Source organism: Brachycentrus maculatus, unplaced genomic scaffold, assembly GCF_059751285.1.
Source record: "Brachycentrus maculatus isolate JH-2025_06_01 unplaced genomic scaffold, ASM5975128v1 h1tg000958l, whole genome shotgun sequence".
Lineage (NCBI taxonomy): Eukaryota > Metazoa > Arthropoda > Insecta > Trichoptera > Brachycentridae > Brachycentrus > Brachycentrus maculatus.
Genome location: NW_028281679.1, coordinates 144,097 through 159,710, shown reverse-complemented (window position 1 = coordinate 159,710; position 15,614 = coordinate 144,097). Strand labels below are relative to the sequence as shown.

The window sequence follows — 15,614 nt, the reverse complement described above, 5'->3', positions numbered from 1 at the left end:
ATTAACACCTTTCTTAAATTCATGGATAATCCTCATTCCTTGCATTCTTTCCTTATTTCATCATTCGAACATCTATCAAACATTGTTTTGTCCAACATTCTTCTGAGAGATCGCATTTTGACTGCATTCAGTCTACTTTCATCCTTCTTTCGCCAGCTACGCGCTTCGCTTCCATACATTAGGATTGAAACAAGGAATCTGTTGTGTAGTTTTACTTTTGCTGAAGGGTTTTTATTTGCTATGACTGATTTCAGTGCACCATTCTCTCTGTTCCCAGCATACGAACTAGTTTAAATAATGTGAATGAATTGAATAATAAACATATAAATTATTGAAATGATATCAATGAATGCCTCGTTACGGGGTGTGGCCATTCAGGTTTCAAATAGCAAAAAAATCTTAATAAAACATGGAAATAAATCAATTTTATTACAGGTGAAGTCAACAGGATATTGAAACACATACTTTTGATTTTGAATTCAAATTCAACAAATTAGTAGCATTTTAAAAATGAATTACTTTTCACTTATTGAATATCTTGTGTATGTGAGGGAGAGCAAGTATACTGTGTTAGTGATCATCTATCTCGCTTTTTTCTTGGATAACATGCTTCTGACAGTTGTTGGTAAGTTTAAAAAGCTTAATTCTCGTTTATTTTGATTTTTTTATAATAAAACAACAACTTTATAGTTGATTATTATTTAAAAATTAAACATTTGTAATAAACCACTTGATGAGTTTTATTTTTAAACATGACTATTTTCGAAAACGTACAGAATTTTTCATCTACAGGTGAAAATTAAAACTCTAGATGAAAACATCTGTATGTTTTAGAAACTAGTCGTGTATAAAAATAAAACTCATTAAGTGGTTTATTACAAGTGTTGAATATTTAAAAAGAATAATCAACATGTTATTCCAAACAGTTAATGCCGAATCAATAAATAATATAACTTCATAGTTATTTCCCAGTTTTATTTTATTTAACCAGTGACTATATTTCGTTGTTACTGACATCAACATACGGATTGATGAGGCTAGATAAAATTCTTATTTGTTTTATTATTTTGAGAAATAAAAAGACTGTTTTTTGATCCACTCACATTTTTATTCACAACCAACTAGTTTCGGCAACAACCTGTTGCCCTCTTCAGGGTTTAATTTATGACTTATCATAAATTAAACCCTAAAGAGGGCAACAGGTTGTTGCCGAAACTAGTTGGTTGTTAGTAAAAATGTGAGTGGATAAAAAAAAACAAAGTCTTTTTATTTCTCAAAATAATATATCAATATGATCCACAAAGTTAATGCTTTCAATATTCAAAACGTCTTATATGTTATTTTAAAAAATTATTAATTCAACATATAGGCATATAATTATTTTTAAAAAAGTGCAGTTCTAGCAAGAAATGTCAGTACAAAACATAAATAAAATGAAAATATTTAGATTTGAATAAATTATTACAGTCCCCTTTTTAAATTATACACTAGTAGTGTTTTGACCGCCTCCATAGTGTACTGGTTAGCACATTTGGCTACCATACTGGATGTCTCGGGTTCTCAATCCCAAGATTTTTTTTTTAAACGAATAACCTACACAGCCTCTACATTTAGAGGCTTGTCTGCAGGAAGGAAAGTAAAGATAGGGAAGATAGATGTGAAAATTATATCACAAACACCCAGACCAATTGAAAATAATACATCTTGCGCTCTTGACCCACACTCTGGAATTATTTTATTTTTATAAATAATGTCATTTTTCAGTGCCAATAATACCTGATTTCTTGCACACAACGAACATAAAACTACTCCCAAAATCTGTATTTTACGACAACATTGAAAGTCTTTGGACGGAAGGTGAAAAATTCCCATTGGCAGATCTGACGACTGATAACTATCAAATGAAAAACATATCACTGAAACAAGACCCATTTGCGTATAGTAAAATCAAAGGGACCAGCAAATCTAACGCTGAAATTGTCAATCAGAATGTAAAAAACATAGTTGGAAGTAGTTTGAAGGATGACAAATCTGATATTGAGAGTGATATTGAAGAAATCGAAAGGGAAAATGGACCCGTAGGAGTTCTTCTGTCTTCTAAAGCTCTTGTTCAACTATTCCTGAATCCTGTTATTGGAATCTGGACTACGAAGGTTGGATACAAGATTCCAATATTTTTTGGCAGTGCTAACTTGCTGCTCGCTTCTTTATGTGAGTAGTAATAATAGTAAAAATTATATTTTATTCTGGCTTGACTAAGCACTGGGGCCAATACTATGTCATACATTATTTGTTTACTAACACATTTTTTTTTTAAACCCTTATCCGCACCCCAATGGTGCATAGGGCACTGCGTCATATAAACGCAGTGTTATCTTGATCGTTTACACATGAAGGAAAGGTGATCAGCCCTTCGCTTCAGGTACCAGTCCAGGGTAATATTAAATAAATATTACAGTCAAAAAATCACTTATATTTATTTTACCCCACTTGGGAATCGAACCCGGGACCTCCAGAACGGTAGCCGAGCGTGCTGACCATTACACTACGGAGGCGGACAAAAATAAATCATAAATTACAATAAAGACATATGTAAAACATGCAAACGATAGCTTACCCATTGAATGATTCTGAGTTGTAATGAAGATTGCATTTAAAAAACGGCAGGTTTTTTAAATTTCATTTCTGATAATGAAAAAATGCATTTTATTTACAAAATTACTTGGAAACACTTATTTTAATAAAACTCTATTAGTAAGAGCAAACCAAGCAAAGGGTTAATAAATAATATTGGAGAAATGCTCTCATAAGCTCATGTCAAAGTCTGGTTTTATCCATTTCAATATAAGTATATTTCAATATAAGTATTTGTTTGTTAAAATGTCCTCGATCAACACTGTTTTGTTAAGCACTAGTAGTTATTGTAATATATCCCTCACTTTAAGCTGTCTCTTACTAAGTGTGAGTCAGAATTGACATCAAATTAAGGCTGATACACAGAATTTGTCAATTTATTTTTTTGGGTTTTTTATTTCAGTGTTTGCATACGGAGAGTCTTACATGTTCATGCTACTAGCCAGGGCAATTCAAGGGGTGTCTTCTGCTTGTATCGGAGTATCTGGAATGTGTCTGGCTGCATCTACTTTCAGAACTGATTCTGGACAAAGGTAAAAAAATCTCAGACATGTCAATATGGTATATTACTGATAAAAATAAATCATAATTGTGATTGGTAATATGATACAATGCCAGCGTCCTTCTTATTCTTTTATACGGTTGTAAAATATGGCACATTACAAGGACCCTGAGCAGCCATATACTCAGCTTTGAGATTTGATGCCTGTAAAGAATTTTAGGTGTATGGTGGTTTGATTTCAAGGGAAATAAAGAAATACGGTAAAGGATGCAGCAATCCATGGTCACAACTGTCGTCAAGAAAAGGCGATTTAATTGGCTCGACCATATTCATACTTTGAGCTTGCCTCTTAACAAAGCATCAAGTTCCGCTGCCCAGGACATCCACTGCTGACAATTCGTCGGCAGTTCTCATCTGAACTTTGGGACGCGGACCTGACTTAGGAGGATGCAAGAGTACTGCCATCTGACAGAAGAGCCTAGAGGCAGTTTGTGACTCGTTGACTCCATATGCTTCACATAAGATGCTACGGACTATAAGACGCACCTTAATTTTGAAATATTTGAAATAAACCTTACATTTTTACCAAAATGTTGTTACCAGGTCGTTTCGTGGAATCCTTGTCAGAGTAAGGGGGCGTTCGCCTCAGAACACATGCCATTATACAATTGTAGTGTGTTTTTGTGTACTACAAATGGATGTATGATGTGTAGTGGAATACATTTTTTATTACACATATATACAATTCCCATTACTATAATGTTGCTAGATAGAGATGGGTATCCCGCGGCATCGAATATATGGTCATTTTTAAGACTGGCTTGAATTTAAAATCAAACACTAAACAGTTTAAAACGAATTTCGAGTACATATGTATAAGGTATTGAAAGCAATTTTTTAAGAAATACAAGTAAGTGTGTCTAATTATCAGTAAAATATGGTAAATTAATGATGTGAATAATAATAAGTAAAGCTGATTCTTTACATTATTTTTTTGACATCTCAACATAGATGAAGAATTTACAAGGCTTAATTCCACCATAGGCTTGGTTAAGTGATCACTTTACACACCTGTAACATGTATCAATTCTCCCCATGTTTGACAACCACACTACTCAAATTCTTGAAACTTCTAGATTTCCACAGTAGCCATCTAAGAAAAGCTTTTATGAAGCAGAGGCTTTAGAGCTGATTCTGTCCAATTGGGCCACCCGTTACTTGGGGCGTCTTGTTAATTGGGTCAAATGTTCCATTCCCGATGTGTTCCGTTGTGTGTAACCTTACTGTTTTGAGTTTTGTTATAGGTCAAGAGCCATGGGTATTCTTCTTGGAGGAGGGGCTCTAGGAGTGACAACGGGCTATCCCATTGGTGGATTCCTTTATGAATTTGTTGGGAAGAGAGCCCCATTTTTCATCATTGCGTTTTTGGTGCTGTTAACTTTGGGTAATCTCACTTTTTTTAAATCAAACTAATGTGCAGTAAAATGATGAAAAATAGATGTTCGAATGGTGATTTGAAGAAAGAATACAAAGCTGAGATAAGTATTATAGATAAAATTAAGATAAGGTTTATTGAGATGGTTTTGGCATGAGTGAAGAAAAAACAGTAAAACAAATCAATGAGGCAAATGTAGTTAGAAATAGCAGCAGAGGAAGACCGAGGAAAATTTGACATGATTGAGTGTTTCAAATACAAGTAAGTGGTCAGGTCAGGAGTTGAAATGATTGGCGGGTATGTATGAGGAGCTGGACGAGTGTGGAATAGGTGAAGATTGTTCGCAAAGACAGATTGGTGTGGCATTCTATTCTGTCTGCCTACCGCTAAGTAGGGCACTGCATCAATTCGATGCAGTGTTCTATGCATCATTGGGTGCGGATGAGGGAAACAAGGTATATATGTTTGATGGGAGGCAGATGTATTACATGATTGAAGGAGATTAGGGTGAAGGACATTAATGCTATATAGGAAATGGAATGGAAGAGGAATATAAGGTACTTTAAAAGAGGAAAAAGAAAATAGCATACGGGGTGGCATACTTGTACTTGCATGGAAGATTTCCTAGAGGTTTGAATTATGTAAATTGATAAAAAAATATTACTACTTACTCTGGTTTATATTTATAACATAACTTCATTTTTATTTTTTTTAGTTCTTCAACTGATGTTCTTTGATTTCAACGCATCCAACGAGGTAAATGTTTTGAATATTTTTTTTATATTTTTAGTACAAGATATGTGTTGTTCTCAATGTTAAACATAGTGTTTTTTTTATAACCTATTAGTATGGATAAACCATTTTGTCCAAACACAAAAGTACCAAAAAGTGAGAGAATGATGAGGCATTGAGTCTACGCTTAGAATTCAAGCATTATCAAATTTATATAAATTTGAAAAAATGGTCTTGTGTTATATTTGGACTTCTTTGTAAAACTTATTGAATATATTTTACAGTTATCTATAAAAGTGGGGACTAACTGGAGCATTTTGTCGTACCGTAACATTCGCGACAAGCATTCGACTTCGGATGAGGTACTCGGAACGGCGACCAGCTGTACTGACTATACGAATGCTTGCATTGTAACGTATTACGTAATGAAAAAATGACTTTGGTCAGTCCCCACTTAATGCAAACATATTGTGAAACTCAATGGTGAATATGATTTACATAAATCTACTACCGGTAATCAACTTCAATCTTTATTATATATAAGCCAAATGTTTTGTTAAAACTCACTTCTCAGATATAGTATAGTTTGCAAACACTCATTCCTCAGATAAATGTTGTTAAGTTTCACAAAAACTCAATCCCTAGATACAGTTTGCAAAGTTTCAGTCACATCCTCACACACAATATAGCTTGCAAAAACTCACTTCTCTAATACAGATTACCTCATAAGAACCCACTTCTCAGATACAGTTTAGTTTGCAAGCACTCACTCCTCAGATACAATTCAGTTTGCAAGTGCATACCTCTCAAATACAGTTTTGCTAACAACAACTCACTTATTGGTAGGTTAATAATTCTTACCCTTATCCGCACCCAATGGTGCATAGGGCACTGCATCGTACTGAAGCAGTGTTTGTTATCTTGATCGTTACTTACATGTAGGTAAGCCGATCACTCTTGCGCTTCAGGGACCAGTCCAGGGTAATATTAAATAAATATAGTGTAAAATCACATATATATATTTTCACCCGCCTCATGGGAATCGAACCCGTCACGTCCAGCATAGTAGCGATACCCGCTAACCATTATACGTTTATTATGAACTTCATCTGCCTATCTCTTTGTTAAAAAGTTTCAAACTAGAACACTTCATTTTGGTAGGCTGGGAGACTCTATGTGGATATTTATTTTGTTAAAAATATTTCCAAAACATTGCAGATAGTTGAAACTGAGACAAACACTGTTTGGTGGCCCTTAATGTCCGACGGAGTTATTATCATAGTTACAGGGGCTATATTTATCTCAACATCTGCAATGGCCATACTAGAACCATGTCTACCCATCTGGCTAATGACACATTTGAAACCAGAGGTAAGTTCTCAATTTTTCAATTTCAATTTATTCAACAACAACAAAAAAATTAATATACGGATAACAAACAATATTCAAGGCGTATATATTAAAAGTAAGCAAGAAGACTTAAAGGTGTAGAAGAATCCCGCTTCGAAAAACTCTTTCGGACACATGGAACAGATCAATATTCAATGTGATATTGTTAAACATAGTGGTAGCTCTTCCTACAGGCATAACCATCGGCAGGTTGGTCCTGTGTATAAGAATGTGAAACAATCTATGTTGACGCTGTCTTAGGTAACTATCAGGAACATACAGATCAATGTTCCGGATAATTTCAGGATTATCGATCAAGTTTAACATTTAGTTCAAACCTCGGAATTGAACTCGGGTTCTACAGCATGGTAGCCAAAAAGCTAACCCCTGCATTACCGTGACATACCTCAAAATACATCCCATTTATATCTCTCTCTTACCCTTATCCGCACCCAATGGTGCATAGGGCACTGCATCATATAAACGCAGTGTTATCTTGATCGTAAACACATGAAGGATAGGTGATCAGCCTTCCGCTTCAGGTCCAGGGTAACATCGAATAAATATTAGAGTGAAAAAATCACTTAAATTTATTTGACCCCCCCCTGAGAATCGAACCCAGGACCTCCAGAACGGTAGCCGAGTGTGCTGACCATTAATTACACTACGGTGGCGGACCTCATTTATATACCTACATAATATTTTTGCTATCAGTGTTTAAAGCACATACTTTGTGACTTTAATTTTATAACTGCAAAATAATTGTTTGGAATTATAATTAAGTTAATATACAATACATACTGATTTAATGACAAAGTTATTTGGTAAGTTATATTGTTTATTTTTTTTAATTTTATTTTTTTAGAAATGGCAAGTTGGAACAGTCTTCATACCGGACAGTTTGGGATACTTGTTAGGTACAAACCTGTTTGGTGCTGTCGCCTGCAAAGTTGGTCAGTGGAAAGTGTCTGTTATCGCCCTTCTTACTATTGGGATTGCCGCCTTAATTGTGAGTTGATGTTAATATTTAGGATGTTAATATTTTAACAAATATTTAGTTAATATTTTTTATTTATTTCATATCTCTTATACCCTTTCATTTTCTAAGTTTGTTCCACAAAATGTCTCAAATAGTGTATTCCATAAACTGGCAAAAGGATAAAGCTGTAGTTGCAATACTTATTTAGTTTTATTAAGATATGTATTAATAAAAATACATAAAACAAATGACTTATTTAATTTCACACATTTGTTTTTGCTCTCCTGTAAGATTTGGTCTAAGACAGATATACCCCTTTGCCTTTACACTACCGATATCTTCTTTATTCTGATTAGGTGATATTAAAAATATGATTGATATCCAGATCCCGACGGCCACTTCCCTAGGGCAGCTACTCCTCCCTCACTTCAGTCTGGGGCTGGGCATCGGAGCCCTGGACGCAGCCCTGGTCCCCCTCCTTGCCACGCTGGTGGACTCCAGACACGGGGCGTGCTACGGAGCTGTGTTTTCTCTGCAGCAGACTGCAGTTAGCATGGCCTACTCTATCGGTAAACAAGTCCTCACCAAATATTTTGTATTGAAAATCATATACACTGAGATAGAGCAAATGTTTCAGATGAGGCTCATTACTAGAAATAGGTATGAAATTGTGGTAGAGTAGATTCGAACTGAGTGTGGCAACCCACAACATCTGTGGCAACTTGACAATCGAATGAACGAGCATGACCGAACACCCTAACCGAGCCCGCAGCGAGTGGAAACCGGCCCGTCACATTTCGTCACCGCCCGTCCTCCGATCGACACGTCTTTCAACTGTTCTCACATTAGAATCACGCGATTATTCTTAAATATTTCTTGATTGTAATTTTATAGAACTGAATAAATTTGTGTTAAAAGTAATCCGCTTTCATCTTGCTTCCCTTCTGTTAAATTAAATTGGTGTTCAACTAGAAACCATATGAGAAACTCTGACTCAAAATTCCGCGACACTGACCACGGGACCACAACCTGACACTATTGCTTCTTGTTATTATGTTATTTTTTATTTATTTGATTCTTAAAAATAATAACCCGATAAGCCTCTACTTTTAGTGGCTTGTCTGCAGGTAGGATAGTAAGGATAGGGAAGGTAAATGTGAAAATTCATAATAAATCTTCATTAATTGATTCGGCAGTAACTTTGTGGTAAAATCTATCCATTTTAAATTTAAGGTTTACTTAGTATATACCACTATTTTATAAAATCTATTGTGACATGTGTTTTGATGCATTCTGCATCATTTATAAACATTGTACGGTGTTTGAAAATGATGCCGAATGCATCAAAATATGTGTCACAATAGATTTTAAAAGAAAAAGTAGTATTCACTAAGTAAAACTTAAATTAAAAATTTTTATAATTATTTCTTGAAATTATTCAATATATTTCATGAATATATTTACCGTTTTTTCCTCGCTCATTCGTTCTACATGTCCAAACCATCTCAACACACTTTTCTTAATTTTATCAATAATGCTTGTCTCAGCTTTGCTTAGTCCATCTCCTCATGTACATAAAATTATGTTACAGCACCACTGGTTGGAGGAGCCTTAGCGCGAGGTCTCGGATTCGCATGGACTCTCCGAGGGTTAGGAATGATGAACATTCTTTACAGTCCTCTTCTGGCAACACTCGCCTGGAAACTAAACTCATCCATACAAGTAAGTACTCACTATTTTATCTTCTTCGCCTTCTAACCCTTATCCACACCTAATGGTGCATAGGGCACTGCATCATATTTACGCAGTGTTATCTCGCCTATTTTATAGGCACTTTCTACTTTATATCTGCCTTCATACTGTAGTAGTTTAGGGGTTTCTCAACTATTCTTTAAGTCCAGGGTAAGATTCCCAAGGGATCCAGTAAGAATATTTGTGATTTTTCTCATATCAAAACTAGTAGATATGTATCATATGTATCTTAACTTGAGATGAAACATCTATCATTTATATCACATGTCAAGTTGAGACACCTATAATATTGATGTCATCTGTATGGGTGAATAATCCACTGTCTGAATAAATAAAAATAAATTCTTTATATTTACTACATGTATATGTAGGTAATTTAGTTTCACTCATATTTTGTATAATGTTAGGTGTGAACTCAAAACATAGGATAACATAAATAAATAAATACTAAAACTCTCCTTATCATTCATCGTTTACTTTACGTAATACAAAAAAAAATTAAAGTTTCATATAATTTATATTTGAAGCACTAACTTTGTGATTTTTCATTTAATAATTAAAATGTAACTTTGTTTTAAACTCGCAATCAAATTTATAGTGATTTTAAAACAAAATTATACTTTAATTATAAAAGTTACATGTTTAATGTGAACTATAAATGATCAGGAGAGTGTTATATTACCATACCACAAAGTTTACAATGCTTTTAATGTACAAAATTTCAAATAAATACTGTTATAAATATATGTTTTACTCACCTTCCGCTCATTTTTGGCATAATTATACTTTTTTCCTTAAATTGATTAATGTTATATTTTTTTAAAAAAGCTCGCTGTCAACTATGAGCAAGCATTTGTATTACGCATGTTACTGCTACGTTTAATAGATGGCACTACCATTACAGTTAATAAGCTGTTTTTAAATGCAATGTTGTGTCTAAAATTCAAAGCAATTCTTGAATAACCTAGTGAAGATTTACATTTTTATTTATAAAGTTACACAAGAAGACGTCTTCCAAACAATATATGTAACAAGTATGTTAAAACATAAAATATATTTTTATTTCAGAGTACTCGCTTATTGGACTCCCATAGCAGTGATTGCGAAAACCTAAACCAAGCAATCAGCATGTCTACATACGGAACTGCCTACGAATAATTTTAAATATCTTTGATAACAATTCTTAGACAATGGTTGTATTAAAATGTAATTAATTAGTATTGGTATACTATTATTATTACAATAAGAAAATGTATTGAAAATAAATTCTCTTTTGCCCAATGCTTTGATGTAAAAAAATGTTTAAAAAAGTTATAATTACAAATACTTATGTATGTATGAATGTAAAAAAAATGGTTTCATAAATCTAGTGCTTAAGTATTTACAGTCAAACAAAAAAAGTTTTCATTAATTGATTCGGCAGTCACTTTGTGGTATCTATCCATTTTTAATTAATGTTTTACTTGGTAAATACCACTATTTCTTTAAAAAAAAAGTGTTTTGTTGATAATAAATTTATCAAATTAGAATTGAATTCAACAAAATAATCTCCTGTGGTCCGGAAGAGAAAGCTTATTACTTCATAAAATTTTCAACAGATGGCAGTTCTTACTGAAGTGAAAAAGCGGTTATTAATATACTGTTTATTTATACATATATTAGGTAGACCAGGAATTACACCATTGTTTTGAAACAGTCATCCAAACCACTTTAAATCATTGTAGAATTAAGCCAGAAACTCAGATCTTGCTGGTGAATTAATCAAATTAAGAAATTGGAAGAGAAGTAGGAGCTATCACACCAAATCATAAAAGCCAAAATAGAGGGTAGACGAGGTGTGTACAGAAGGCAGATCTCCAGGCTCCAGAATATACGAGATTGTATGAAGATCAGGACCATCAAGGCACTCTTTAGAGCTGCCCAAGACAAGGACAATTACTCTCAAGTGATAGTTGATGTCAGAAGGACTTGACATGACACGCACAGAAGAAGAAGAATTTTGACATTTTTTTTTAATGAATTTTGATGAGTCGCTTCAAAATGATGGTTTAATACTTTTTCCATCAAATACGTCTCCAAATAATTGAGGCATTAAATCTGTATAAAGTAATTGCTCAAGTCAGCCCATACCAGATAATGAGCTCTTTAAATAAATCTAGACTTAAATATTCCCTTTACTAAGGAAGCTTCATTTCTGTTTAAATTGATATATATATACCTCAGATGTTAAATCTAGTGTTTGAGTAAAATCTAATAAATAAATAAAAACTTGTTGAACTGTATTTTTTATTATTATCCAACTACAACAATTTTATTTATAAAAAATAAAACGAAATAATGTCTTCTGTGAATATATAATTTTGTCAAATTATAAATAAAACACTTGCTTTTTACCACTTCAGTATTATATTGTTACGATTAGTTTTAGAAGCTACAGATGGGTTTGAATAAAAGGGTTTATATTCAAGCCCGTAGATGGAGTACCTATTGCTTCCATCTATGTCTATGTCTTACAATAAAGTGAATGTCAAAACAATAAATAACATTAATTTGTCAATATAGAGGTAGGGAACTTTTTAATTTCTAAAGGCCACATTTACTTTTCGGATTCAACATGAGGCCTTGCTTATAGAAAATTCAAGTCAATCCATTGACTACTTTTCGAGTTTTACAGACATGAACAAATGAAAGCCAAATTTTTAAGATTGATGTTTTTTTTACTTGGCATAAGTCAAAAGGCCGTATCAGAATAACCAAGAGTCCTTAAGACCTCAGGTTCTTCACCTCTGGACTAGTATAATGTCCACATCTGTAGTGTAGTAGTTAGCGCATTTGACTGCCGTGCCAAAGAATCCGTGATTCAGAAAAAAATCCCCATGATAATTATTTATTCAATAAGACATTTGTTTATTTTGTATATGGTGTTTTAGGTAACCAAAATGGATAAAAATTTGCACACGGCACAACATAAGGTTTCTAAAATGCACAAATATATGTACGCCGTAAATAATGTGTTAATATACAGCGTTAGTTGTTAATGAAGAGAGCTATTGACATATTGGTTGTATTTCACACTCTGGACAGTTATCAGGTTTGAACAGCATGCAACTCATTCCGGGTGGGCAGTAGTGATCCCGGCAAAGATTTGACAATTCGTGGCATGATCTGTAGGCTGAAAAAAAAACAGTTTATCACTATGGTCATAAAAAAAGTTTTTTTTAGTGCTATGCTTTAGAATATGCTTGTTATAATCATGTATATTGTAATCATTAATGCTGACTGTTTTCAAATTTGGTTGGTCCAATAAGATACTTTTGTCTCCGCAGCTAAATAGTAATATATAATATCAAAACAGAGATATTAAGAAAAGCCTATTGCCGAAGTAAAAAACATCAATTTCTCATGCGTTCATCATGAAAACCAATCAATGTGAGAGTGTCCTTAGACCCAGAATGAGTGAAAAGCTTTCACAAATCTACCGTAGATGGCAGTATAAAACACATATATTTTTTTGATGGATTAAACATTTAACATTTTACATCTGTTTTTATAACCATGAGACAAAAACGCACTATGTTGACATGAATGAATCATTTTACAGTAAAGAGAAAGTGTTGGGTTTTTTATTCTGCTAAATTTAATTTAAAGTTATTATCATTAAGAGTAAAAGGTCACTATAAGCCGATTTCACTGTCTAAGAAATATAATTCTAAAATATTTTAACAAGATACAACAAGTGATAATGAATTATATTTTTTGATGTCCTGAACAACTGATATTAAAACTAACTAACTAACTAACCATCGCGCCCCTTTCCGCAGGGGTAGGCAGAGAAAATAGAACGCCACACCACTCTGTCTTTGCAAACATTCTTCGCTTCTTCCACGTTCATGCATTTCCTCATACATACCCGACGATTAACTAACATGACCACTTTCAAGTATTTGGCATACCTGATCGTGCCAAGTTTTACTCGATTTTTCTCTGCTCCTTTTTCCAATTACATTCGCCTCATAAATTTGTTTTACTGTTCTTTCCTCACTCATTCGTTCTACATGTCCAAACCATCTCAACACACCTTTCTTAATTTTTTCGATAATGCTTATCTCAGCTTTGCATTCCTTCCTTATTTCACTATTCGAACATCTATCATACATCGTTTTGTCGGACATTCTTCTGAGAGATCGCATTTCGACTGCATTCAGTCTTCTTTCATCCTACTTTTGCCAACTCCATGTTTCACTTCCATACTTTAGAGTTGAAACCAGGACTCATTGTGTACTGCCAGTTAACTGATATTATACCATATTTATTTAAATATACTTTTAAAGTATAATGTATCTTCCATGTAAACGGGGAATTTATTGTACAATAGTATATCATATTTCTTTGAATTTGACTAGGAGTTTTTGAATCCTCCCTTTGAAGAATCCTTAATTTTTGCATCCGGGTATAGACATTTAACTCTGACCTAAAATACATTTGATAAAGGACTTACTATCAATACAGATTCCTCCAACGCAGCAACCTCCACAGCATTGACCAGTATCAGAACACTAAAATTTAAAAAAAAATATATTTTTTTTATAAGAAATATTTTATTGTCTTTTCTAGAATATAATTAAAAGCTAATATTCTTCTTCTTATAGCCCTTATCTGTACCTAATGGTGTTAAAGGCACTGCATTGTTTAGAAGCAGAGTAATCTTTATTGTTAAATACATAAATGAAAGGTTATTAGCCCAGCACATCATGCACTATAACATAAATATTAGAGTAAAGAATTACTTACCACCCTCCTGGGAATCGAACCCGGGACCACCAGCGCGGTAGCCAAACGTGCTGACCACTATACTATGGAGGCGGACAATACATATTTAACCAGTTTGGGAGTGAATTTCAGCAGACAAAACTGTATTTGACGAGTAAGTTTTTTGCGATATCTGTGATTGAAATAAGTAAGTTTTTTATCAGCAGAAACCTTCATGAAATCAAGAATTTGTAAGCATAAATTTAGACTCAGTCAAAATATTGTGATTTGAAAAAAAAAAAACTAACACACCATCACTCCGCTTCTCTGCAGGTAGGCAGAGAGAATTGAACACCTCCCCACTCTGTCTTAGCAAACAAATGATTTGAATCATTAGATAACAATTAAAAATATTAGATGATGGGCAGTTTCATATACTTTAACGGTGTATGATCACTTAAACCAGCTAGTGCCAGGTCATATACCTACCCTGTGAATGCCAAGACTTTAAAGTATTCTCTTTGTATAAAAATATACTTCCATTTCTTGAGACATGTAATATATTTTGAAATGAGAGTGCGAATAAATAAATAAGAAAAATATCTATAAAGTTAAAATCACTCACCCTATGTCCATAATCGATGCAATCCTGACTATAAACAGAAGTCATTAGTAAAAACAATATGAAACAACTGTACAGTAAAACATTCCCCCCGAACATTTTAAAAATTGGTTGAGAATAATATGATTAGTTGGTATTTAAGTTCTTTTCACTGCACAGAATGCCTTGCTAAGTACTGTACAATACAGTCGTTACCACAAGAGAGCTAAGTTTAATGTGATTCTGGAGATTTGTTGGACGATTGTTATGTACGGTTGACATACTTAAGTGATGTTTAGAGTTGGCTACAGTGATAAGTTTATTACATTTGTTTGACCGTAGCACAATAATATATTAAGTACAAATGGTTCTAGGCACTTGCTACAACATAATGTCACCTGAGCACACATTGGACATGGCATGTGCTCAATTGCAATATAATTCAATAATCAAGTATAGGGTGTTCTTTCATTTATTTATCGATTTATTAGACAATTTATAAAGTGCCGTTTTTGTGTGAAATCACCTCAAGGGCACTTTAAAATGTACAGTAATTTAAATATAAGAAATGACAACTAAAAACTCATTATTCACAGCAACATATTATTTTTTATTTATTTTCCTTTATATTTAATTCTTTTGCATTTAACAATATACTATAATTACACATACTAAAAACGGTATAATATTAATACAAAAAAGATCCCACAAAGGTATGGCCCGTGTGGGGTATACTTATTTTAGGTTATAATAAAGGACACTGGTAAGAATACAACAGATATCAGAAATAAAATTTGATTAAAAGTGCTAACATAAACTACAAATATTTGATTTTATCAGA

At 33.3% G+C, this 15,614-nt stretch overlaps 1 protein-coding gene and 1 long non-coding RNA gene across 2 annotated transcripts; one reads left to right on the top strand and one right to left on the bottom strand.

Annotated features, from left to right (window-relative positions):
- The first annotated feature begins 606 nt into the window (after positions 1-606).
- Positions 607-10,581, top strand: prt (putative mushroom body vesicular transporter portabella). Its single transcript, XM_088275699.1, has 10 exons — positions 607-625; positions 1,879-2,211; positions 3,038-3,167; positions 4,441-4,580; positions 5,287-5,327; positions 6,522-6,674; positions 7,558-7,701; positions 8,057-8,240; positions 9,263-9,393; positions 10,492-10,581. The coding sequence occupies exons 1-10, from the start codon at positions 607-609 to the stop codon at positions 10,579-10,581; spliced, it is 1,365 nt and encodes a 454-aa protein (XP_088131825.1).
- Positions 10,582-11,695: 1,114 nt separating this feature from the next.
- On the bottom strand, positions 11,696-15,135 carry LOC148299770 (uncharacterized). The gene is made up of 3 exons (XR_015839033.1): positions 14,798-15,135; positions 13,922-13,979; positions 11,696-12,595 (listed from the first exon to the last, which is right to left on the bottom strand). It is a non-coding gene; the product is annotated as an uncharacterized LOC148299770 (long non-coding RNA).
- Positions 15,136-15,614: the final 479 nt, after the last annotated feature.

Coding starts and splice junctions, on each gene's coding strand:
- prt (XM_088275699.1), top strand. Junction 6,675..7,557: donor TGACACATTTGAAACCAGAG/GTAAGTTCTCAA, acceptor TTATTTTTTTAG/AAATGGCAAGTTGGAACAGT. Junction 8,241..9,262: donor TAGCATGGCCTACTCTATCG/GTAAACAAGTCC, acceptor ATTATGTTACAG/CACCACTGGTTGGAGGAGCC.